The 23,728-nt window shown below is 46.7% G+C and overlaps 1 protein-coding gene across 4 annotated transcripts in view; it reads left to right on the top strand.

Moving 5' to 3' along the window:
* nrp1a (neuropilin 1a) overlaps nucleotides 1-23,728 on the top strand; it is a 179,579-nt gene that overhangs the window by 135,609 nt on the left and 20,242 nt on the right. For all 4 annotated transcript variants that reach the window (XM_030078903.1, XM_030078904.1, XM_030078902.1 and 1 more), the window contains 3 exons: nucleotides 6,222-6,449; nucleotides 9,955-10,110; nucleotides 13,722-13,888. In XM_030078903.1, coding sequence (XP_029934763.1) covers nucleotides 6,222-6,449; nucleotides 9,955-10,110; nucleotides 13,722-13,888 — 551 coding nt within the window. The remainder of the gene's footprint in view (nucleotides 1-6,221; nucleotides 6,450-9,954; nucleotides 10,111-13,721; nucleotides 13,889-23,728) is intronic.

The raw sequence follows: 23,728 nt of genomic DNA, 5'->3' as shown, positions 1-23,728 counted from the left end.
AGATCTGTGGCTGCTGGTGAAATCCAGAGCGGGAAGGGGGGGTTATTGGAGGTTAAACCCAGAATGGAACGCAGTCGCTTGTGTGTTTTGCTCCCAGGACCGTTCCCCCTATGGAGAAAGGCGGCACGGGTGCGCCTTCGCCTCCTCAGTGGATCCAGATCCTCGTTATGCTTTGAATTTGCTGTGTGTTTTGACTACTGAGGCACCGGTTGCCTCCAAGACCAAGCGGGCTCTGAGATCAATTAACAACCCTGTTTGTTAGAGAGAGAGAGAGAGAGAGAGGAAGAGAGAGCGAGGAAGAGAGAGAACCAACCAAGCAGAGAGAGCGAGATACAAAGCTAGCTGATTAGCAGAGCTTATCAACGAGCGGGGTATTAGTCGGGAAAACATCGACGGGCTTGCGTCAGCCGACACATGTAAAGTTAATGATGATACACAGATGCTCCGATAACGAACGGAGGAGCGGGAGGCTTGCGGTCGTGCATGTCAATGAAGGAGAATGCAAAGAATGCAGGGTGTGGTTTGGAGGGCTAGAGATCACTAGCAGTCCACCGCAGGGACTGGTACTGCCTTCCCCTCCGGGTCAGACACTAACTAAGGTCAAACGGATGATAAATACACCCGCACGAACATGTGTATGTGCACACACTCCCCCGGGGATCACACGTAAACATTCGCAAATATATGTGTACATGTGTAGGTTCGCCCACTTAAGCTGCAAACTAGGTAAATACACACCCTGACACACACACACATACATGCTTAAACAAGCTTGGAGGGCAGCCCTGGCTTTCATCAGCGGTGGGCTGCAAAGTGTCTAATTGGTGGAAAACAGGTTGTTTTGCGGCGCGATGTGGCCGCTTCCACATCACTCTCTCTCTCCCCCTCTCCCTCTCTCTCTCTCTGCTCCTCAATCCAATCCAACCATCTTAATTAGCATGGGCTATTTATTTTATGGCCTGCAAATTGGCAGCCTCGCTCCACCGGCTGAAGTCTGGCGAGAGCGTGGAGGAGCGAGATGGGTAGGAGGGACAAAGAGCAGGGGATGGAGAGAGAGCGATGGGAAATTAGAATAGTAGCAAAGAGAAGAAAAAAAGAATAAATTGTGATACAGAGGAATATTTGAAGTGCTGGATGGTATATTATGATCATAAACTATCATGAACAATGGTCATTACAGAAAAAATAGCCACCAGTGTAAACAAAAAATCAGTTCTATTTTATTTCCCTTGAGAGAGCCTTTATTCACTTACATCAGTTTGATACAATGCACAATGGCATAAGACATGAGACACTGTATTGTCATTGTGGCTTGTACAATGAAATTTTCTAGGGCAGAAAAATGACAGAGATAAAAACAGAATAAACATATAAACAATAAACACTAGAATAATAAATAGACAAGTAAGACAAATAAAAATAATAGTAGAAAATGATAATAAAATAATAAAATATGTGTGATTTGTATATGATCATGCTATCATAAAGTCTAAAACCTCAGACAGGGTACACCAGGGCATAATCCCTGCTTCATAATCCCAACATGGTACACTCCAAAGCCCCTCCCCCACCCTGCCAACTTTCTGAACAATCGCCGTCCCTCCTCTGACCAAAAATCTGTGTTTGTCCCGTCATCTTGTCTCACTTAAAATCCTTAAGTGTGTCTGGATGGAAGCATCCCCATGTCTGCACGCACACACACCCACACACATGCGTGCACGCATACACACACACACACACACAGACACAGACACACAACACATGTTTTCTGTTAGAAGTGCTGCAGTTTGCTTAGAGCCACATCAAGGCTGGCAGTGGGCCCATTGAAGTGGGCAAGGAGACAGAGATAGTGCCACTGGTGGGCCTCCCTCCCCCCTCGGCCACACACACACACACACACACACACGCACACACACAAACGCCCAAACTCCTCTCTATCTGCCCGCACTTACTCAGCAGAATGACACCTCCTGCAGGGAGATCTACTGCATCCATCGGCCCTTTTCTTGCTCTGAAAAATCACCGTTCTCATCATTCCATAAAGGCGCTGTTTATCATGTCGCCGTGGTACGGGCACTTTTATTACAAGCACACACCTGTGTCAACACTTTGAAGGTGTGTGTGTGTGTATGAGAAGGCGGGGGGGGGGCTTAATAGAGGGCACACTCAGCTTTCATGGTCAGCACGCTCCAGCGGCATAGGTCACATCTGGCATGGAGACGTACTGTCATCGTACGCACAAACACACACACACACACACACACACACACTGCCGGCATGGAAACCTAAGACAGCAATTCACTTTTAAGGCAGTCAAAGCGAGTGCGGGACCCCGTCCCACCCTGACCCCCCGCCCCCATCCCCTATCCCGTCAATAAAGCGTGTCATCCCTCACTGACAATACTGAAGGGGAAGCGACGTCATCGGCTCGCTAAATGCCGCGTCAGTGTGTGCTGGTAGTGCAGTGCCTCGGTGTGTGTGTGTGTGTGTGTGAGTAAATGTAAACGTGCCTCTCCATCTGTCCCGCAGATTGACACCCCGCCGGCTCCAGGTTAATGTTTGATTTAGTGTTGAAAGGGTTAATCCTGCGCCGCCCATTAACCCCTTTGTCGATGTGGCGTGGAGACCGGAGGGGAGGGAGTGGACCGGGCGAATGATCGGCCAGAGAGCGACGTGGAACATAAACAGTGGTGATTTACTCCAGCGGTCCAAGAACAACACCTCTGGACCCTATGGCTCCGGCCCCTAATAGCCCTGACCAGGGAGGGGGGGGAGGGCTGTGTGGAAAAAGAGAAACAGGAGATTTTATGTATGGAGAGAGAGCGAGAGAAAAAGAAATATATATATTTAAAAAAAAAAAAAAAAAAAACAAGAACAGAAAGCAATTGTGACGTTTAAAGCATGTTCCTTGGCGCAGCGCTGCTCTAATGATTAACGCCCAATTTCCGTTCTGCTTTCAGCACTTAGAGCCACAGTAAAATAGAGACATAGAGGACAAGTCATCGAGGGACTAACATTTGAAATTTGAAAGAGGCCCTACTCCTTTATGCCCAAGTGATATTTATTTAAGATTTAGTATAAATCTTGAGCACTTGGGGGGGACGCCGAAATCAGATCTCCATTAAAGATCGCTTTGCCGGTTACGGCTTGTCCCGTTAAACAAACTCCAATCACTCAGCGAGCGAGACAGCCTGACATTTGTTTACTCCTCCGTCCAGAGGAGATGAGCTCAGCGTAAACGAGTGTTTAAAGAATCCATTACTGCAGGCGGTAAACGCTGGACGCGCCCGGTTGGAGGCTGCTGGTAAACGTCGGGTTTTCAAGGTTACCTCCGTCTCTCACTCGGCTTCCCGTCGTAAATTCAGCTGGTTGTTTGAAGGCAGCGGTCGGGCTACCGGCTGGTTTATCTCGGTTGAAGTGATATGCATGGCCGATCCCTTTGCATGTGTCTCTGTATGTGCGGGTCTCCGGAGAGTTCTGCGTAGTACCGAGGTGAATCCCACTGGGCTTTACCTCTGGGAAGTTTATTTGTTTGTCAGGGAGTCAAACCCTTCCTATTTACAGACCCCTGCGATTATTGTTTGCTGTGCCGGTCCCGTCACTGAGGGTTCTCGTCACTGAGCCGATGAATCCACTGAGAAAGACACAAACTGCGGCGATAACTCGGGAACGACGACAGAGAGCGAGTGCAGGGTAGGGGAGTTAGCATTTGGCTGACGGTGGGACGGATGCACACGTACACACACATGTACACAGTGCATGCACGGCAGACACGCAGCGGCAGAAAAGCATGACCGGTATCACTGAATGCCTCTCACACAAACATCAGCACAAAGCATCCTGGGTAGCGTGGGGAACGAGGGACGGAAAAACCCCCGTAGAGGCACGAGATAAAAGAGATCTGTTGGCTGATTATCTCGCCGGTGGGAGCGACCAGAGCACTCAGTCTTCTATCGCCTCTCTATTTTGTTTTGATGTCTCCTCTCTCTCCTTTTTTTTTTTTCTTTTTTTTTTTGGAATAAAGACAGCGAGGCACACAAAAGCTGACAATAGTCGAGTTTGTCCTTGGCTCGGCCCTAGCCATGGTCTGAATGAGGCAGACGGAAACAGAGACACATGATGGTGTGAGCAGGTGTTATGATAAGATAGCCCACTGCCCACTCATAGACCACACTCACATTCAACGCAGTAAATGTATGCCTTAACAAGTCACTTCATTTGGCATTGAGTCATAGAGCAAATTCTTAAAATAAGTCAAAAACTGTGTTGAAAAATAAGATAAATAATGGAAAAGAGAGGATTTCAGAACAAATATGAGACTAAATGACTTACTAAGGGACATTTTGGCACTGATGGAGTCAAGGTGTCATGCTCCCTGTTTCATTGCCAGTGTAGAAGCTGGACTCTGGAATACGATGGGTTTTCACCGTGCACTGCATCCAAAGGTCAAATCTGTGAGGGTCAACCGCTGAGTCGAGGTAAGGGTGGCCTCAGAGCTGAGTTCTGTGCCAATGTCCACAGGAAATTGAACACTGAATTGCGCTATGGATACTGCAGCTGTCTACAGCACTTAAGGACCCCGGGGTCCCTCTTTTATAGAAATGACTCGCACCTATAGTTTTCCGAAACCGCCCGAAATTTCTTCCTAATATGGCGAGGTAAAGCCGAGAACCGCGGCTTCCAGCGACCCTCTCATCCCAGGGACCCGTCTGATTTTGACAGAGAAAATCTCTCCTTTTTCCCAGGGCCAGAATAAGAGGGGAAGCTGTGAAATTAATGGCGCCCACTGTTCTTGAAAGCCACACTTTCGCCGCTGCACTAAATGTCAACTCTTTTTAGAGTCAAAACGCTGCCTCTCGCGGCTTTTAACTCGGGGGGGGGGGGGGGAAGAAAGAAAATCAACAAGGCTCTCGCGCTCGCTCGGATGACTAGTGGACAGGCTGAAGTGGGCCTGATGGTCTCGAATTAGGGGGCCGGCGAGATGCTTGAGTGACAGCGGAAAAAGCTGTTTGCCACATTCATTTAAGCTGCAGCGATGGTAGCGCGGGGGGCTCTATCTTGCGATAACTCCCCACAATTTTGGTTTCGATCGGCCCATCTGCGCCCATCATGCCGGCTGTCAGAGCTGCATGAAAATGACGTTATCCCGGGCACATTTCTACCGCTAATGGCTCCAAATGATTACATGGGATGACAGTGGTCCTCTTTTTCCTGATGGTGTTTGATTTACAGTGGGGGGGTGGGCTCCAGAAGACATATTTGATCAAAATGTCACACAGAAAGTAGCTTGGCCTTGACCTGGCCACTCGAGCCTGCATAGTGAACGTGCCTTAATTCCCTTTTATGTCATTCTCCAAAATGTCCCTCTGCGGTTTCTTTCTTTTTTTTTTTTTTTTTTTTTTTTACCCTGTGTCACTCACTCCTGAATCATCTTTTGCCCATGATGATCTGAGAAGTGACTAACGTGGGAAACGTGTTAACGCTCCCCCTCAGCTGAAAAGGCCGCTCTCCAGGGAGCCGTGAATAAATATTTTGACTTTCACTCGTATTAAATTGCATGTGTGTGTGTGTGTGTGCTTATGTATGCGCAGTCATCACCCTTTCCCTCCATCATTGACACTGTAATTTTGACTGAGCACCTCTCATGTGTTTCACAGACGTGCAGTGATGACGACTGGGATGTGTGTGTTTGTGTGCGTGTGTGTGTGTGTATGCATGTCAGGAGGTTGTTGCAACACGAATCAAGCTGTTTATTCATCCCTCCCCGACTTCCATCCTGGTGATTGAGGCCTTTCACTAATGTTTACACTCTCAAGCCAGATGTTCCAGGAGTTAAGAGATTTAACACACACACACACACACACACGCATGCACACAGACACTGATGTAGAAGTGTGATGTTTATGACCAAAGGGGAGTGAAAGAAAGGCAGGGAACCAAGTTGGGGCGAGACCCAGATGTAGCGTCCCTCATCCAGTGAATAGCTCAAACTGTCAAGGTGGTCTCCGGTCTGTGGGTCATAAACCTTTAGCCCACCATTCAGTAGAACAGCCGGGACAAAGAATTTCTCAATACCCGCTGCACAAAGCCACCCGAAAACAAACAGCAATAAAACAAGAGTCGCTCAAAAGCATCTCTTTTCTCTCTCTCTCCCTCCTCCCTTTCCTTCTTTGTCCCTCTCTCTTCCTCCTCCCCGCTCGTTTCCCTCTTTTCATCGCCAGGTCCCGAATGCTCCAGGAACTTCACCTCCAACAGCGGGGTCATAAAGTCCCCCGGCTTTCCAGAGAAGTACCCCAACAACCTGGACTGCACCTTCATGATCTTCGCGCCCAAGATGTCCGAGATCGTCTTGGAGTTCGAGAGCTTCGAGCTGGAGCCCGACACGACGCCCCCCAACGGCGTCTTCTGCCGCTATGACCGGCTGGAGATCTGGGACGGCTTCCCAGGAGGTGAGCATGGCCGGCTCTCCCCCGCAGGGACAACAGTGTCACGTCAAAGGGAATGAATTTTGGATTTTGGACAGTTAAGATCGAGCGAGGTTCTCGCTGCAAGTGAAAATCAGGATGAGGTTGTGGGTCAGAAAACATGAGTAACATAATTTCAAGGTTAGGACAAGAAAAAAAGAGGAGGGCCATTCATTTAGACCCTCTTATGAAGAAAATGCATATTCTCCCACTGCTAAGATGACCTGAACAATACACCCTGATTGCTCTCCTATAGCGAAACAAGGGGAAGTGGTATGCTTTGGCTTCAGTTCACACTGTTTTGCCTGAGAAAGGGAATAGCTGGACTCAATGTGATTTCATTATCTAAGCCAGTGGGCTAACTCCCCTTAACCAGGCCTGGTAGGGGTCCAGTCATCTGACGTCATGAATATATGCTTAGTCACAGCCTCCCGTCCCCTCTGTGGCAGGCTGCATTGTGTTGGAGACATTTGTGTGTGTCCACTGGGATGTCTCGTCTAGCCTGGGTTATGGTATTTAAGTGGCTGCCGAATAATGAGCCCACTCCAATCTAACAGGAAATGACTCAAAAATGGGGCTTCCTTTGCCACTTCCTCGCGTTTCCCAATGGAGTGAGGAATAAAATTGTGGTGACTGAATATCAACTCAAATGTTGATTGAGCCAGCTCCGTCCATTGAGATCCAACCTCCTCTTTGCAGAAACGAACAATGGCTTCAGAGCACACGCGGTTGTGGGCGCACAAAGAAATGTTGTCTCAAAACAGGATTCTCAAATTCATCTGAAAATCAGAGAGAGAGAGAGAAGTGCCAGAAACAGCCGAGTATTCAAAGCGGTGTTCCCACAGCCCGGGCCGAGGCTTTGAACTCACCTTTGAAATCGCCTCTTGAAGTTCTGAAAATTTTCTGCCGGCTGTTCCAGCACAGAGGGTGCAGGAAACATGAAGGCTTTTCTTGCCCGCTGAAAATTGAAACAATTTTATCTAGCGGGCCGCAGCATCAGCGCCCATCAGTATTCTCTGCACTGGCGTTCCCAGTGATAAGGTCAGAGTGTTGCAAATCACTGTGCCTTTTCAGGTGAGTTTACTTACAGTTCAATATTCTCCAAACTCACACGTCCATAGATTTGCACTGAGCACAGCTGACCTTTGATTCCATACAGAGGTGTAAAAGCATTTCCATAACTTGTTTTTATGTTCTTCGCTAAAGGTGGAACATGTTTAATTTTCTGAGATTCGTGTTGATTAAGAATATTTGAAAAGGCCTTGGAGGCAAAGAATATGTCACTTCATTAACACCCTTTTTTCTTATAAATATTATTTTTTTGCCATGACTTCACTGCAAAAACACAAAATCTTTAGATTATTTGTCTTATTTCAAGTCAAAAATGTCTTATTTCTAGTCAAAATATCTCATTACACTTAAAACAAGACATGATCACCTCAGAAGTAAACAGTTTTTAGACAAATTTCCACTTGTTTCAAGTGAAATTTCACTTGAAACAAGTGGAAATTTGCTTGTTTCATTGGCAAAATTTGCCAGTGGAAAAAGTGAAAATTCACTTGAAATAAGTGAAAATTAGCTAGAAACGAGAAACAAATTTTGCCAATGAAACAAGCAAATTTTCACTTGTTTCAAGCAAATTTTCACGTGAAACAAGAGACAATTGTCTAAAAACAACTTTTGAGGCGATCATGTCAAGTGTAATGAGATATTTTGACTAGTAATAAGACATTTTTGACTTGAAATAAGACAAATAATCTTGGTAAGATTTTGAGTTTTTGCGGTGCAGCAACACAACTTCAGTAAAATTGTGAAAAAGAAAAAAAACAGTACAAAAAATGGTTCCTATGGTATTAACTACTGCAAAACACATTTTCTGATTAATTCACTGACAATTTTCTGTATGGTACCAAAATAACAGAACCGGTACTTCTTTTGTCACGGTGCCTGTTAAGGGCAGAAAGTGGACGCTAGCAACACTTTGGACTGACATCACACCACACCCTTCAAGTGTTGCTGTGTGTGTGAGAGAGAAAGCCTTGTGTAAAAATAAGCCATTGGAGAGAAATACTGTGCGTCGGCCTTGCCAAGCCGGTACCTGCGGTGCCTGTTGGATCAATAGTGCATTAGCACAGAAGGCTGGAAGCACGCTAGCTGCCGGGGGGGCGCAGAGGTGGGGAGCTGTCCGAACAAATGCAGGCCTCCGTGAAACACCAGGGGAGTTGCAACCCCCCCCTTCTCTCTGTCTCTCTCTCTCTCTGAGTACACCCTGATGGGCAGGCAGTGTGGCGCAGCCTGGTCCCTACCCCCTCCTCCACTTCCTGCTCCCCACGGGAACACAGAGACAAGCAGGATGCAGAGTTCATAGTGAGGTTCTTTAAAATTTCATAGCGGTGGGGAGTCATGCAGATAATCTGGGAGATGGCTTTTTTTTTTTTCTTGTTCTGCCCAGGCCTTGGTGGGTTTAAAGGCACACACACACACACGCGCGCTAACCCATCGGTACACACACAAGGCACCTGTGTTATGAAGATTAATCTGAGCCATCACACCCCTACCCTAAGTCCCTGTGGCCCGGCCTCTGCCTTTCATGTATGAGCCGGGCTCAGAGTGCCGTGTTTGGATGATAGAAGGCCGCGGGGAGCCGGGCCTGTCACTCGCCACTGATCACAGCATTACTAATCACAGATAAGCTGCAGGTCCCCGGCCCTGCTTAACATCTACACACACACACAAATGCACAGAGGCATGGATCATAGCACACATCAGAGGCAAGGGCCAAGGTCATTGTGCTCTCCCTCGCCCCCCTCCATCTCTCTCTCTCTCTTTCTCTCCTTCCTTTGCTCTTTCTCGCTCTCCCTTGCTGTCCTCATCTGTTTCTTGCTTTCTGTGTCTTCCATCCCATTCCTCTGGTCATTCAGTCTGCTCAGTGGAACGTGTCCCTCTTGTACATTTATTGCTCGGTGTCTTTTGACATTCCTTCGCCTTGTCCACCCCGTCTCTGCTCGTTTGGCCTCCTTCACAAAACTTGCTCGGCCATGGCCGCGTCTCCTTCATCCCTGCGCCACGTTTAAACAAGAAGGGAGGTGGGGTGGGGTCGGGTGGGAGGAATTTACAGCCAGCAAACAGACAGACAGAAACCGTGGCCTCCCCACACCCCGGCACGTCCCGCTTCCACCTTTCTCTTTTTGTGTTCAGCAGGCAAGCAAGCGTGGAATGTAAGAGTCTTTTCCCACGCATCGTTATGGGGGCAGCCAGTGACAATCTGCCCCTTGGCTACAAAAATGCAGCCGATCCCATGCCTCACCAACACACTAGTTTTCTCACCTCCCCGGGGGGGCAGTGAGGTGATTAGTAGTTAAACTCTTGTGTGACATGACCACGGCAAATAAACAAACAGTGTGTGACTCAACTCAGCTCTACCTCACTAACATTTGTCTCTCTCTCGCATCTCTTTCTCTCCTCTGCTCTTTATTATTTTCCCCTCCAGTCGGTCCATACGTCGGGAGGTATTGCGGGCAGAACACCCCCGGACGGATCATCTCCTACACGGGCATCTTGGCGCTGACAATCAACACGGACAGCGCCATCGCTAAGGAGGGCTTCTCCGCCAACTTCACCGTCATCGAAAGGACTGTTCCCGAGGGTGAGCTGGCAGAAAGAGAGAAAATCAGACGGGGGGGGGGGGGGTGTCGAATCGAATTCTCTTTGAGGCGGTTGGAGGCAGAGGCAGAAATTACCAGAGCAGGACAGAGATGGCATGAATAAAAGTCTGTATCGGGCAGGCAGGCAGGCGGGCGGAGAATCAAAATGAAATCAGAATCCGCAGAGATCTGCTCTGTGGAAGGGAGTTTGGACCAACCCGGGTCAAAATTGAAGAGAATCACAAGGGTTTGCAGAAAAGTTAGAGGTCCGGGTGAGAATCAGAGCTCGTCTGCAATCAAACCCACACGCGATCCCGACTTTAACAGATCCCAAGTCAGCTAACAAACGCTGGAGTTATTAAATAAACACCTCCTGCTGCTGCGTTTGGGGGAATGTGTTGCAAGGCACAGGGCCGGCTCCCGTGGTTTACAAGACCAACGTTTACACACTGAGGGGCCAGACAGGCACCAGGAGACGGCCACCCCACCAGGCCTACAGACTGCACACACACACACACACACACACACACACACACACACACACACACACACACCCCTAGGGCTTTTACATGCCGCATCATCGTCGTGGGGCTCGACCCCCCGACCCCAATTTGAGAAATGCCTGGCCTAAACATTTCATTAAGCAAGATGAGCACTGCTCAGGGTCGTAAATCTGTCCAAAGACTGGACCACCCCAGGCACACACACAACACATACAAATACACACACACGCACACACACACACACACGTGCACATACACTCAGACCTTGGCAATAGAGATGGATTGCATTCAACAAATCTGCTAATCATCTCCAAAAGGATTTTGTCTTGCCTGTAGGGACAACTTTGCATAATGACACATTCTGAAAACACACACACACACACACACACACACACACAAAATGAGATCCAACAAGGCCCCCTCCCCCTTTACACACATATGGCAATGAACACAGCGATGTCTGCTGATGTCATTACTCCTCGGTTTCCTCAGAGTTACTTGAGACACTTTAATCACAGATCCGAGATCAGATTACCCAAATCCGCTCCCCACATTCATCATGAAGAGGCATCGTGAAATATCGAACTCTTGATCAGTAAATACTTTAATTTGCATGAGTTGCCCGGCCTTGCATCGCGGGCCAAGACGTGTCTGAGGAAAGACGGAGCGAGAAAATTCCCCGTGTTTTTCTGTGCTCTTGCAGCCTTGTACCACTTGAATCATTCATAATCCCCTTATGCATAATCCACAGAGGATTTTCTCGCTTCTGCATGGCAAGAAGAACAGTACACTTTAGCTGAAAGCGGCTGATGAGAGGTGATAAGGCTTTGATGAAAAGAGGCCTTGTCTTTTGTCCTTACCCATTTTCTCTCACTCATCCTCCCCAGCCATCCATCTGCCCTCCCCACCCCGCTATCTCCTCGGCTATCAACCCTGCTTTGCTTGGTAACCCTCATGATCAGATAGGGCCTTTACCCACAAACAAGCACCTCTTTGTGTTTTGGTCGATTGCGATCCGGTAATCTAGATGATCTGAGTGGAAAAGTTTGACAAGAGCGGGTTGTCTTCCCAAAGAGAGCTGATGATGAGAGTGGAGAGGTGCGAGACAGATTTCTCAGCCTCACGCTGAGACTGTGACACACACACACACACACACACACACACCATCACATACATGTACATTCGCATATAGACACTTTGGAGTATAAACACACACGGTGACCCAGTGACTGAGGTGTGTTAGCAGTGCAGCAGATGGGGAGACCATCTGTGTTAGCTCATAGGCAGCAGTCACATAGCAGTCCCTCACTGCTCTTCGCCCTGTGCCCTCTGTGTGTGTGAGTGTGTGTGTGTGTGTGTGCGTGCATGTCCACACAAGCACATGACTGAATTTATGTGTATCTGTGTGTGTGTTTGGCAGTGGCAGCCTGGAATTTAGAGAAGCAGGCTTGTGACTGCAGGGTTGCCAGTTCAAATTCCCTGTCCGACTAGGAAAATGTGTGTGTGGGAAAGTGAAATAAAGGGATAGTTCACCCATTTTGAAAAAAATTATATCAGTTCTCTCCCCCACCCAGCTGTTCTGTAGGACAGTAGTGGTGTTATCTTCCTCTCATTGTTACTGAGTGCTGGATACTGGCTGGATGCTCCAAATGCTAACTGTTAGCCTCCTGCCATTGAGGTGGACTTTCCCCAGATGACATTCTTAAAAATAAACACCTTAATCCGCTTAAAGAGGCTTTACACCACTTTACTATCAAGTGCACATGGACAAAGTTTTACAATGTATTTTTTTTATATTTATCAACATCCAGAGAGATCTGGTAACTTCTTGTATCACTCTGCGCCAGAGAAGCAGTAGCCATCACAGAGAAAGAAGTGGTTTGCTTGAGTTTTTTTTCTTTATTGAACACATGTATGCATGTTGGAGGACAAAAATAACAACTTTCTCCAGAGTATTAAAAGATAGCTGCTAAGTAAACACTGCAAAGGAAAATAGTTCTTTTCTGTTGGTAATTGTTTTTTGTTTTGTTTTTGTTTTTTTTAACAGAGCATTTTTTTTTTTACATCATTTCATGCTGTAAAAATCTGCTACTGCTACTCATCATCAAACTAAACCTTTGTTTATTTAATAATTTGAGTAGATTTTAATAATGTTAGCTGTTAGGAAGTCCACAAAACGCACAAATGGAGCATCCAGCCAGTGTCCGGTGCTCAGTAATGATGAGCGGAGGATAGAACCACATTTGTCCTACATAACAAGGGGGTAAGTGAAATAATATAGTGTAGTAATATAGAATAGAGTGGGAGTGTTAGTTAAAGCATACCCTCACATGTCTGCATGTTGTTGTGGTGAAGTTATGCCCCTGCGGGGGTCAAAAGATCAGCTCTTCCTCTACCTTATATCTCTTGTTTCGACCGTGAGCTCCATTTGCGGCAGAGTCAGTCCGCCTGACCTCCAGGGGTTAGAGGGGCTGAACCCCAGCTGACCCTCCCCGGTCTCCAGCCATCCAGCCAGGGATGCCTCAAAACAGCTGTCCCCTGTCAACACAAACAAGGAAACCCACCTCCCGTCCTGGGTGGTTAGGGCCGCTGAGTGTGAAATGTTGCCCCAAAGTATAGACACAAAACGTAGCTAAACTCCCCTGGGGGAAAATATCTGTTCTGTGCAAAAAAGATAAACTGCCCACACGGAGCTGAGGGAAACAGATTCAGTGAGTGGGAAAAAATGAAAGCAAGAAACAGGGAGAGTTACTTTAATGCCTAATACTTGTTTTTTATGCAAGCGTAAACTTAGCACCGCACTGAATGTTTTATGAAGAAAGTTTTACCTCTTAATGTAGAACACTTTCATCGTACTTCCATTAAAGCACGGAGAGAAAAAGAGAAGGGATTTACTGAGGCGTCGATGATATGCTTTTTATTCGGGCCACCCAAGCTGAGTGCCACGCTGGGCAGCGTCCGTCTCCCCAGAGACGAGCTCTGATTCTTGGGGACACTGAAAGCACATGCCGGTGCTTTCAGTGCACAGAATTAAACTAACATCTTTTACCTCCTTCCTCCTGTCCCGTCCTCTCTCTATTCTCTGTTTCTCCTCTCCCATCCACTCGCAGACTTTGACTGCACTGATCCTTTGGGGATGGAGTCGGGTGAGATAACGTCAGACCAGATCGTAGCCTCGTCCCAGTACAACCCCAGCTGGTCCCCAGAGCGCTCCAGACTCAACTACTATGAAAATGCCTGGACGCCAGCAGAGGACTCTAATAAGGAGTGGATACAGGTACAACACCACCAGCTGCTACACTTTCACCTGCTTTAGGAAGGTCTTCATGGATTGGAAACCTTTAGACCAACAGCTGTATGAGCCGGAACTGAATTTTATTGAACTGCTGACACACTAATAACCAGCATTTGGAGAGTGTGGGGTGTACATAGATCATTGTGTGATGAGATCTGGGTACCGCACTTATCTCAAGATGCACAAGCTCATTTAAAAGAATTGAGTTGCTCATGGCTGATGACTCATGTTATAAATGAGAACATATGGATGTTTTTTTTTTGTAGAAAATAGGCATTAAAAGCCGTTATCATTCAAACATTTTTTTCTTAGGAAATGCTTTGGGCTCATTGCTCTGATGTTTTTGTACCGCACCATTCAGAAATTATCCTTCAATTAACACTGTATCCAGTATCACAAAGTCTTTTTTCTTGGATTATCTGTTCATGAAGTTTAAATTTTGGTACGCAGTGCTCACTAATTACCTTGGTCCTTTTTTAAATTGCATACAAAGAGCCGTTGCTTGAACCATGCAGCACTTCACATCCCTTGCACCACAGTATTTTCCCAGTTTCGACCTACCAGATGTCGTAAATGTTTTCATGAACTGGGTATACTGTGGGCTGAGTCACCAGTGTGTTAAATCAATCGGCAATAAAGGGTAGCAAAACAGACATTTATTTCAATGAAAATGTCACAGATTACTGCTTTACTGGTAGTTTGAGCCACACAGACGAAAGGTACATGTCCAAATTCATCCAAGGCAGTATGGGAAAGTAAACAAACTCCTGGCGGGGTGTTATTGGAGGTGAGTCACAGTCTGAGGGTGGATTAGAAGTGACTGCTGCCTTGTTGAGCACAGCAGGTTTGCTCTGTGTTTGTCCTTCAGCTTCTGGTGCAGTTTCTTCATAACACTTCAATGAGATCTCGCAGTTCTGATGATGAGTTCTGGTTTCTTGTTGGGCTTCAGGGTGGTGGTGCCCAGGCTTTGCAAAACAGGCCTCTGTCCCGTCTGTCTCTTATTATCTAACTATTTATCTTTCCCTATCTCTCTCTGTCTTCCTCTTCTACCTGAAAAGTCACCCTTGGTGTGTGACAGTGAGGTCGGCTGCAGCGGTTGCCTCTGGGAATGCTGGGATTTAGTACCAGGCATCCGGTCCAGCCACACACGCAAACACTCGCGCCACATTTGTCAGTCTCTCAGCTTATCGGCACATCATCCACCTCAGGAACTTTATATTGAAAGTCGAAAGATTTAAGTCTTTTATCCCCAGATGGGGCTAAGTCGCATATCCCGAGTCCACTCACAGCACAGACCCGTCCAGTGACACAGCCGCCACTGCACTACCTAGACGGATTCGGAGCATGTTTGATTTACTAACCCAAAGCCTGCAGGCCTTGTAAATGCCCAGACTGTTTTTCTTTTTCTGCCTTTTTTTTTTTTTTTTTTTTTACAATCCTTGCTTCATCATTGAAAAGTTTGGCCCCAACATATTCCTCAGGGGGCGCATAATAGTGCTGACCCATAGCCAAATATTTGCTCGGGGAGGGCCATAAGCAAGCTTTTCCTTTATTGCAATGAAAATATTGTCCTGAGGGCCCCCGCTGCTCCTCCAGACTAATTTAATCAGAGTTTGTGTGCGAATGTGTGTGCGTTAATGTGTGTTCTCCCATGCTCGCGTATCTCCATGTCTGTGCGGTTTTGTGTTCTTGGCTTGGTGGGTGAGTGGGAGGGCCTGGCGGGGTCCATATTGTCCTGCAGAGGAGCCCAGCATGCGTCTGAGTGGATCAGGAAGAACAGTGTCCTCCCTGACCGCTTCCTTTGCAGCTAGATCTGACTATGGGACAGGCTGTTGTGCAAAACTATTTGTCTCTCTGAAAGGAAAGCCTATTATCATCCACAGATATGTGTGTTAGGGGTAACAACTTGTTTTTATCGGTTGATTGCCAGACACAGTTCTGGTTTCAAGTACAGACTAGGAGCCTGTTTTGTCCCTTTGTCAGCAGAAACCACAGATAAACAGGATGATTTGTTGCCACTCAAGACTCTCTCTACCATAGTATTGATCTAATGGAGGATTTGATTTAGCAGTAAAGTCCGTATTATAGAGGGGACGAGCTGTAATGGGCGCGCTGATTTCTCAATACCAGTCAGATCAAAACTCTGAAGCGAGTGCTTCTAATATCAAAGGCAGCAAAAGAGCCGAGTCTGTGGTTGCCACATAATTTATGTTCTCGAAGAAGTGTGATGCACTTGTGCCAGGCACTCAGAGCAGAAGCCCAATTATCACAAGTGTTATTAAAAGAGTGGGATTCTTCATTCCTCTTTCATTAAGCTCGTCCATAGTGCGGCAACAAGCTCCAGCCCCCCTCACAGCACGTACAAATCATCTCAGTGCGCCGTCAGATGCATAGTAATCAATTCATTATTTATTTTATTATCATTCCCTGACTGCAATTTGAGGCAGACAGTTTTATTATTCATGACAGGCAGCCTTTTGATTCCTGGGCATTTTCCTGCACTCTGCTTTCCATTTTTTGCCAAACATAATCCAGATTTGTCATCCATTTTAATGCCGCCTCATTCTAATGCATGGAGAGGATGAGGGCAAGATGCTAGAATCTGTGTGCTCTTCTCCAGATAATTAGATTGGTGTGGTGTGGTTCAGCATTGAGTGCCGGGTTAGCCAGGTCATTAATCAGCCCTTTGGTGTACACAGAGATGGGCAGACGTTCTTTTCAGGGGTTTGCGGCTTGAGGAGGAGAGGAAAAAAAGGGGCAGTAATCCTTCAAAACAGACCTTTGTCACATTCTTCCTCATTCCTTTTATATCTCCCTCTGTCTGTCTCACTTGTCTCCTCTTTCCTTTCTTCTCCCTCCTCTTGAAAATTCAGCCACATCACAGTAGAGAGGGGGAACTGTGCATATTAACTGCCTCTGGGAGCCGTGGCATTCTTTGCCGCCTTAGAGGATGAACAGCGGGGGTCTACGCAGCAGGTTGAGGCGAAAATCAATGCGTACACACACCCTGTTCCTTGCATTTATGGACTCAGCCGGGTTCCAGCAGGAAAACGTGAATGATGCATAACATTGGGGAGGAAATACCTGCATCTGTGCAACACATTTCTCTCTCTCTCTGCGAGGAAGGTATATATTTTCCGAAGGGGACGCCACAGCCTGAAAACAAACGGTGCCTCGGGGATCATCAGAGAGAAAATCTCCGAGATGCTGACGTGGCGTGGAGCAACAGCTCTGTCGAATCTATAGGAAAGAGGATCCGATGGCCACCGAGAGTCACCGCCACGGCATCCGAATGATGCAACAGAAACTAGACCGGATCTCCAACCTGGTCTGTCAGACAGCTGCCATTGATCACATGCAGACACACACACACACACACACACACACACACACACACACACACACAACATGAATAATGCATGCTGTCTTGGAGAGAACCCAACTGTCAATACCTGAAAGCCTCTTTATCGAGCATCACGTAATGGCAATATATGTCACTTTATCCTATACAGCAGGTGAGGGTTATTTATCCTTATGAGCCTGAGTAGTTTTTGCTCTCCATAATCATATGATTTAGCAGCAATGGATCCTGCCATTATCTTCAATCTTCTTGCTCAGAAGCATTATCCCTGATGACTTTATCAGTATTTATGTACAGGCCCCTATATGTCTCTGATATCCTAATTGTTTAATCATGAGAGGAGATATGTAATTTGTCATTTAGGACAGGGTGTCTGCTTTAATCTAGCGTGTCTGGCAGATGAAAGGTCTAGACATGAAAAGCATATTGGTGTTTGCTTACACAGTGTGATAGCAATCTCAAGGCAAAGCCAGTCACTCACAGAGGAACCTTGTCACGGGCCGACATGAGAGTTTAAAGCGCGGGGGCACGACCCGCCGTGACCACATTTCCTCATGTGCATCCGTAACATTGTTAGGAAAACAGTGCTGTGAAACCTGGGCCATTAACAAAGATAACAGGTTGAGTTGCACCGCTCGGCCAACCAAACGACCACTAATTGCAGACTTCCTCGATGAAAACACGGGTTTTGGCCTCCGCAGCAGTTGTCCTCTCTGCGGTCCGCAGTGCAGAGGCTCGCATCAGACACCGAAACAACGCGCTCTGCCATATCCTGTTTTCTTTCCCTCTATCATCCAAATGTGCTTTCAATTACCTCAGGTCAATGAGTTGCAGAAATGTCGTCTCCGTTGCTATTGTCTCTCTCTTTGCTGCTGTCCCCGTTCCAGGGCTTATTGCCGTGCCGAGTGATGAGTAATTAGAATATGGACTGGTAATTAACAGCAGCTTCTCAGTTGATGAAGCCTAGTGAGAGCAGAGGAGCGGAGGCTGGCATGCGGCTGCCGGTGAGATCATCATCATGCCGTACAAATGGAAACAATGGATGCTGTCTGTGCCTCGCTGCTCCCAGGCCTCACTCTCAATTGGAAAATCAATGAGAGGATAGAGACCCACACTCGAGTGGAGTAGCCCAAAAGTGGAGCTAGAAATCGAAACATGAAGGATGGCATGATGTAATGAAATGAAACAACGCTGGGTAAGTACCCCGAGACAAAAACTCAGCTCAGCCGTAATCAGTGTCATTTTCAGCGTCTGCATTCCAGACGAAGCTGCCTGAGGCCCTGTAAGTCAGTCTTCATCACTAAGCGGTCATCCCCAGCCCCATATCCTGGGAGAGGATCTTGAAGCGGCTTCCAGACATGACATACCATCAGGTCACCCTCTTCCTCCAGCCCAATCATTGTCTCTTGGTTTCGTAAACGTCACTCAGCGCGTTAGTCATGTGTTTGTGATGACGGTGTGAAAGACCACGGACGGAGCAGCCTTGAAGATGATTCATAAGGAAGGAAACCTTTGAACCAGACTGTTCACTTCCTTCCCCAAAACACCTGCAACCCTTAGTCATGCAGCCGTGCATATCCGCCATACCGAGCCCGCACACACTTTTTCGTTTAGTTGTCTTTTCACCTTTCTTTTTTTTTTGTCCAGAAAATAGATCACGGATGCATGGGAAGATGTGCATAATTTAATGCCACCAAAGAGGTGTTGAGGGGCTAAAAATAAACTGTAATTCTGCCAGGTGAGTAATGTGATAAATGGAAGGTCGTGAGTGGAGCTCATAGGTCCTGCAGCGTTTGAGTAATACAATTTCTTGAAAGGGGAATTAATTACACTTTAGGCTAATGGAAGTCTTCAAAAAAAAAAAAAAAAAAACTTACAGCACCAACACCAAAGTACTTGGGTGAAATTAGGGGATAGATTGCTATTACCAATTTTTCGTGCTGCGTCTTGAACATGCCGAAACACCTGCGTATAGGTAAAGTCACATACAACTCCACCTTTCTCCCATTGCCATACAGTGGATTTTATATCAGAATGTGTACACAAAAGCCAGATGGGTTTAGCTTTATTATCTGTTTAATGGCCCAGAATAATTGCAGCTTGTCATTAGACTGTCCCTTTAGATTCATAAACGATTTCAACAAGCATTGAAGCAGAAGAGGTAAAAGGTTGCTTTTTTTAGTCTGGACAGGGCCTCTGTCTTTGTCTGCCAGCTGCTCTTTGACTTTTGGAACACTTAGGCGAGTTTCCTTCTTTTTCACCATCAGCATTTCTCTTGCTGTTGTTTTTGGTGAGGGAAAACGAATAAACCCATTCCCCAGAGGCCTCAGTTATTCACTCAGCAGCCCACACACACACACACACACAGATGGGAAGCTATTTTTCCCCCTCAGTTGGGGAAGGCAGAGAAATGGATAAAATATATATATATATTGGTAAACTTCTCCCAGAGTACGGATTGTTCCATACAACTCACTGGCAACTCAATTATAAGCCAATCGAGCAGCAAGAGATGGAGCTTTGGAGCTCAGTGTGTTTTTTTTTTTTTTTTTTTTTTTTTTAAACATCCCCCCACCCTGCCCTTGTAAGCCACACGTTTGCTCACTGCTCCCACACAACAATGACTGTAGCTCCAAATACATATTTTGTGGCCTTGTCGTACATGTGAGTCACACAGCTGGCAGACAATACACAAAGTAACGGACGGACATAACGTTCATGCCATCAGCTGTCAGCTGTTGATGGATAATTGGGAAATTAACTCATCAAACTTGTACAGGCTACACACAAATACATAAATAAGTGTCTGTCTGTCATTCCATGTCACGTGGTCACACAAAAACACTCGTTCAGGCGCCTGTTGTGGTGAATTTCCGTACGCTGATATAATTGCATACACGCCAGGCTCTCGCAGGCTGATGTTACAAGCCTGAGCAGGACTAATTCTTTTCTGCCTTTCTGGTCTCATTAGTCTGTAGGAACAACTGCAGACACATACACTGGCTGTTGTAAGGCATAAGGCTTTGAGTCATCGCTCTGTCTCATGACAGGAAGGTAGAGAACGCTGGAAACACGCACACAGAGGCTGAAGCGTACACATTTTGGACCATGTTGGAATAAAAAAACTTTGCAGAGGCAAGGACACACTGAAGCCCTGCCTGCATATCAGCCTGCTCTTGGTTTATGGAGAGGTTCACAGAAGTCTGTGTGATTTCTTACCCAGTGTGGCATGTTTATGGCACAGGGTGTGTCCCTCCGGGTATGAGTTACCATGCTTCAGCATGCCCAGAATGTATAGTGTCATTTGTCTACAGGTGGGCATCAGTCCAAACACACTTTCCCGTTGGAGAAATAACAATGTAGTGGATGTGGAGCAGACACAAGTCTCATTCTGTTAGATGAGCAAAGTCTCAAAATACATCCTCTCACATGCCAGTGACGTACTCAAGGACTTTTTTTTTTACAGTCATTACATCACCCATTAGACATGATTCAGCAGGTAACACATGAAGATGACTGACAAATCATTTGTCATCGCACAGCATTGTATTTGCCAGGGATCCACTGTCTGTGGGATTTGTAGACGTTGGTCAGCTAAGGCTGTCCGTGGTGCAGGGCTTAAAGAAGTCCCACTAGTAATCATTATCGCAGCCTGTTTGTGTTTGGTGCGGGCTCTGCGCTGTGGAGTGGACTGTGCTTTGCATCCAGACATCCTGGCAGCCCGTCTTCTCTCCCTGACCCTCGTAACCCCTGGTCTGTTAGCGCAGGCTCGGCCTTCCTCCTCTGCCTGTAACAAGCAGCCATTAATAAATCATGCCTCGCTCATTAGCCCGGCCCTGTTATCAACCCACGTCTGTGAAATTGATCTAGTCTGGCCTCTTTCTCTCTCTCACTCACTCTCTTTCTCTACTGTCCTTCACAAGAGACTCACCTCTGTTCTTCGCATCCTTTCAGGTGTCACTGTTCTTCCTCTGGTCTCTTCGCTCTCCTCTCTCCTCCTATCACCTGTTGTCCACTACTTTATGTTTATCTACCTTCTTGTCCTCTGCACTTTGCTTCTCCATTCCTCTTTCCTGCCGCCTCCTTTCTCTCCTCTCATGACATACCATTCAATAGATATGGGCTTTCAAAGGCCAATATACTGTTTCTGAGACTGCTGCTATTCAGTATATTTCAATTTGACCATTTCCATGCCGAAAACCAAAAAAATGCAAGGATTCATTGATTCCTTCAGAACTGCATCATGGGACTCTAACAGTCCAGACTAAGGAAAAGGTTTTGGGGTAAACCACCTGTTCATTGAGTCACAGAGAAAATCCAGGATAGATTACTAACTTTAAATAAGGAATTCATAAATAATAAATTTCATTCCAGGTTTGACATACTGGTTTTTTTATATAGCTGTGATCAGGGTGGAACCTCCATCAACTGACTGGCCGTAGCAGATATTTAATAAAACCCCAGTGTGGGCCCAATATATCAGCAAAGTGGTATATTGTATCAGTCCAGCCCCTACTCTCAAACCACACATTTTTGCCACCAGGTGAATCTGAGCAGTTGCACAGTGACTGTTAATGTACTCATACGGTGACCGCACCATCTCTCAGAGAATGAAAACAAATCCAGCTGGAAAAAAAAATAAATAAAGAAGGCGACGGGGCACAGTACAGCCAATGAGCATGAGCAATCATGAGTGTTCCCAGTTAACCCAGCTGCTCAACTCATTCCCAGAGGCTCTCCTTCTCCATTACACCTAATGAGACCCAATCAGGGAGGACTATCCCAGCGCCAAGTGTTCCCATTCGAGCTTTTTAGCGAGCGTTCTCTGTAAGCTGCCCTGTCATTGGTCCAGATTGGAAACAAGTCAGAATGGCCATTTGAACGGAGATGTTACGGAACTGCCTGGGCCTATATATGCCATTTTAGGCCTCGCCGCCATCCACCATGCTTTCCTCATCCAGCACTGGCACATAAAGCCATTTACCCAACAGAGAGGAATTCATCTGCTATGTTATTAAATGGGAACTGTCTGAGGTTGAGGGGATTTGATTTTGTCTCTATTTGCGGACCTAAAAGAAATCTGGGCCTTACCCAGTAAGCCCCCTGAGCCTGTAGACATGAACAAAAGTATTCTGTCTCTCTGTGTGACTGTTTCTTTTTTCCCCCTCCATCCATCCAAATCCTTTGAGTGGGCGAGGAAGAGAGGCAGAGAGAGAGCAAGGGGGAGATGAGAGAGGGGGAATGGCATGGAGAAGCCTCACTCATTGCTCCCATCTGTTTATATCTTTTACTTCTGGAAGTGAAATGTGAAATCGAGGAGAGGGAGTGACCAGGGCACTGTGGCATGCAGATGTTCCTCCCCTGCTCTTTCCTCAGAGTCATTAAGTGTGGTGTGTAAGGTTGGCAGACAGAGCTCGCTGGCCGTGCATGGCTGTATGGTTTTAACATGCCGGAGCTCCGGTGAGCTCGGCTGGCCACGGAGGCAGATCTGCTCCTGTCTGAAACATGTGTCTGCTCACTCTCTCGCATAAAGGATTTCACTCTTGTCACTCTCTCTCCCGCACCCTTACACACCCTCCCACACATGCACATACCAATATTCTCCGTGGTGTGGATTCAGTAATCTCCTCAAGACCCCGATCATCATCCATCAGAGGCCGAGCTTCGTTTCATGCCAACATCAAAGCCCTCGTCCGTCATCGCAATCTGAAAAAAAACGGTTCCCACCAACGCCCTGACTTCCTGCGTTAGCGTGCTCCACACGAAACGCCATTACTCCTCATTAGCGTCAGCTCGGCCTGTCGGAGACGGTGCGAACGCTCGTTAAACGCTAGCCATGTAGCTTCGTGCGCAGAAGAGACGGCATTTTTAAAAAAGCACTCCAGTTTCATTTTTCATTCGCACACCCCACCTGCCCTTTTTTTTTTTTCCTCCGTTATGGATGGAGGGATGGGATGATAGGGTTAAGTAGCCTCAGCAGAGGTCAGAGAGAACCGATTTGTTTTGCTGCTGGTGTCTGAAAATGTATGTTTGCCTGTGTGGATCCCAGTGGAGGCGAGATCATGGGAAGCAAGAGCTGAGTCCCTCTCCAGACCCCTCGCCAAGCCCCTATGGTCCCAGCACAGTAAAACGAGCATGGAAGGCCACAGACAACAACATTAAATTTAGTGCCAGCTTAGAATCTAAGCCAAGCCCTAACAGGAGTTGGGGGGGTATCAGTTCAGCATAAGATCATGATTCTTTCTCTCACCATAATTATCTATTCCCTGATGCCAAAAATCTTTCATCACAACTTTATGAAGAGGTAAAAGTTGGAGCCCTGCAATCATAGAGCAAAGCCAACAATTCATAATTACTTTGTACAATCCTGTCAAACAGGTTGTCCTGTTTGCACTGTTATGTTTTATTAAGTTATTTATTAGATTGTACTGCTGCTGAAGAAGTAAAATACTGAAAAAGCC

The sequence above is a fragment of the Myripristis murdjan genome, chromosome 20, assembly GCF_902150065.1.
Source record: "Myripristis murdjan chromosome 20, fMyrMur1.1, whole genome shotgun sequence".
In the NCBI taxonomy this organism is placed as follows: domain Eukaryota; kingdom Metazoa; phylum Chordata; class Actinopteri; order Holocentriformes; family Holocentridae; genus Myripristis; species Myripristis murdjan.
The sequence above is the reverse complement of the archived record's forward strand: the minus strand, read 5'-3'. Positions and strand labels throughout refer to the sequence as shown.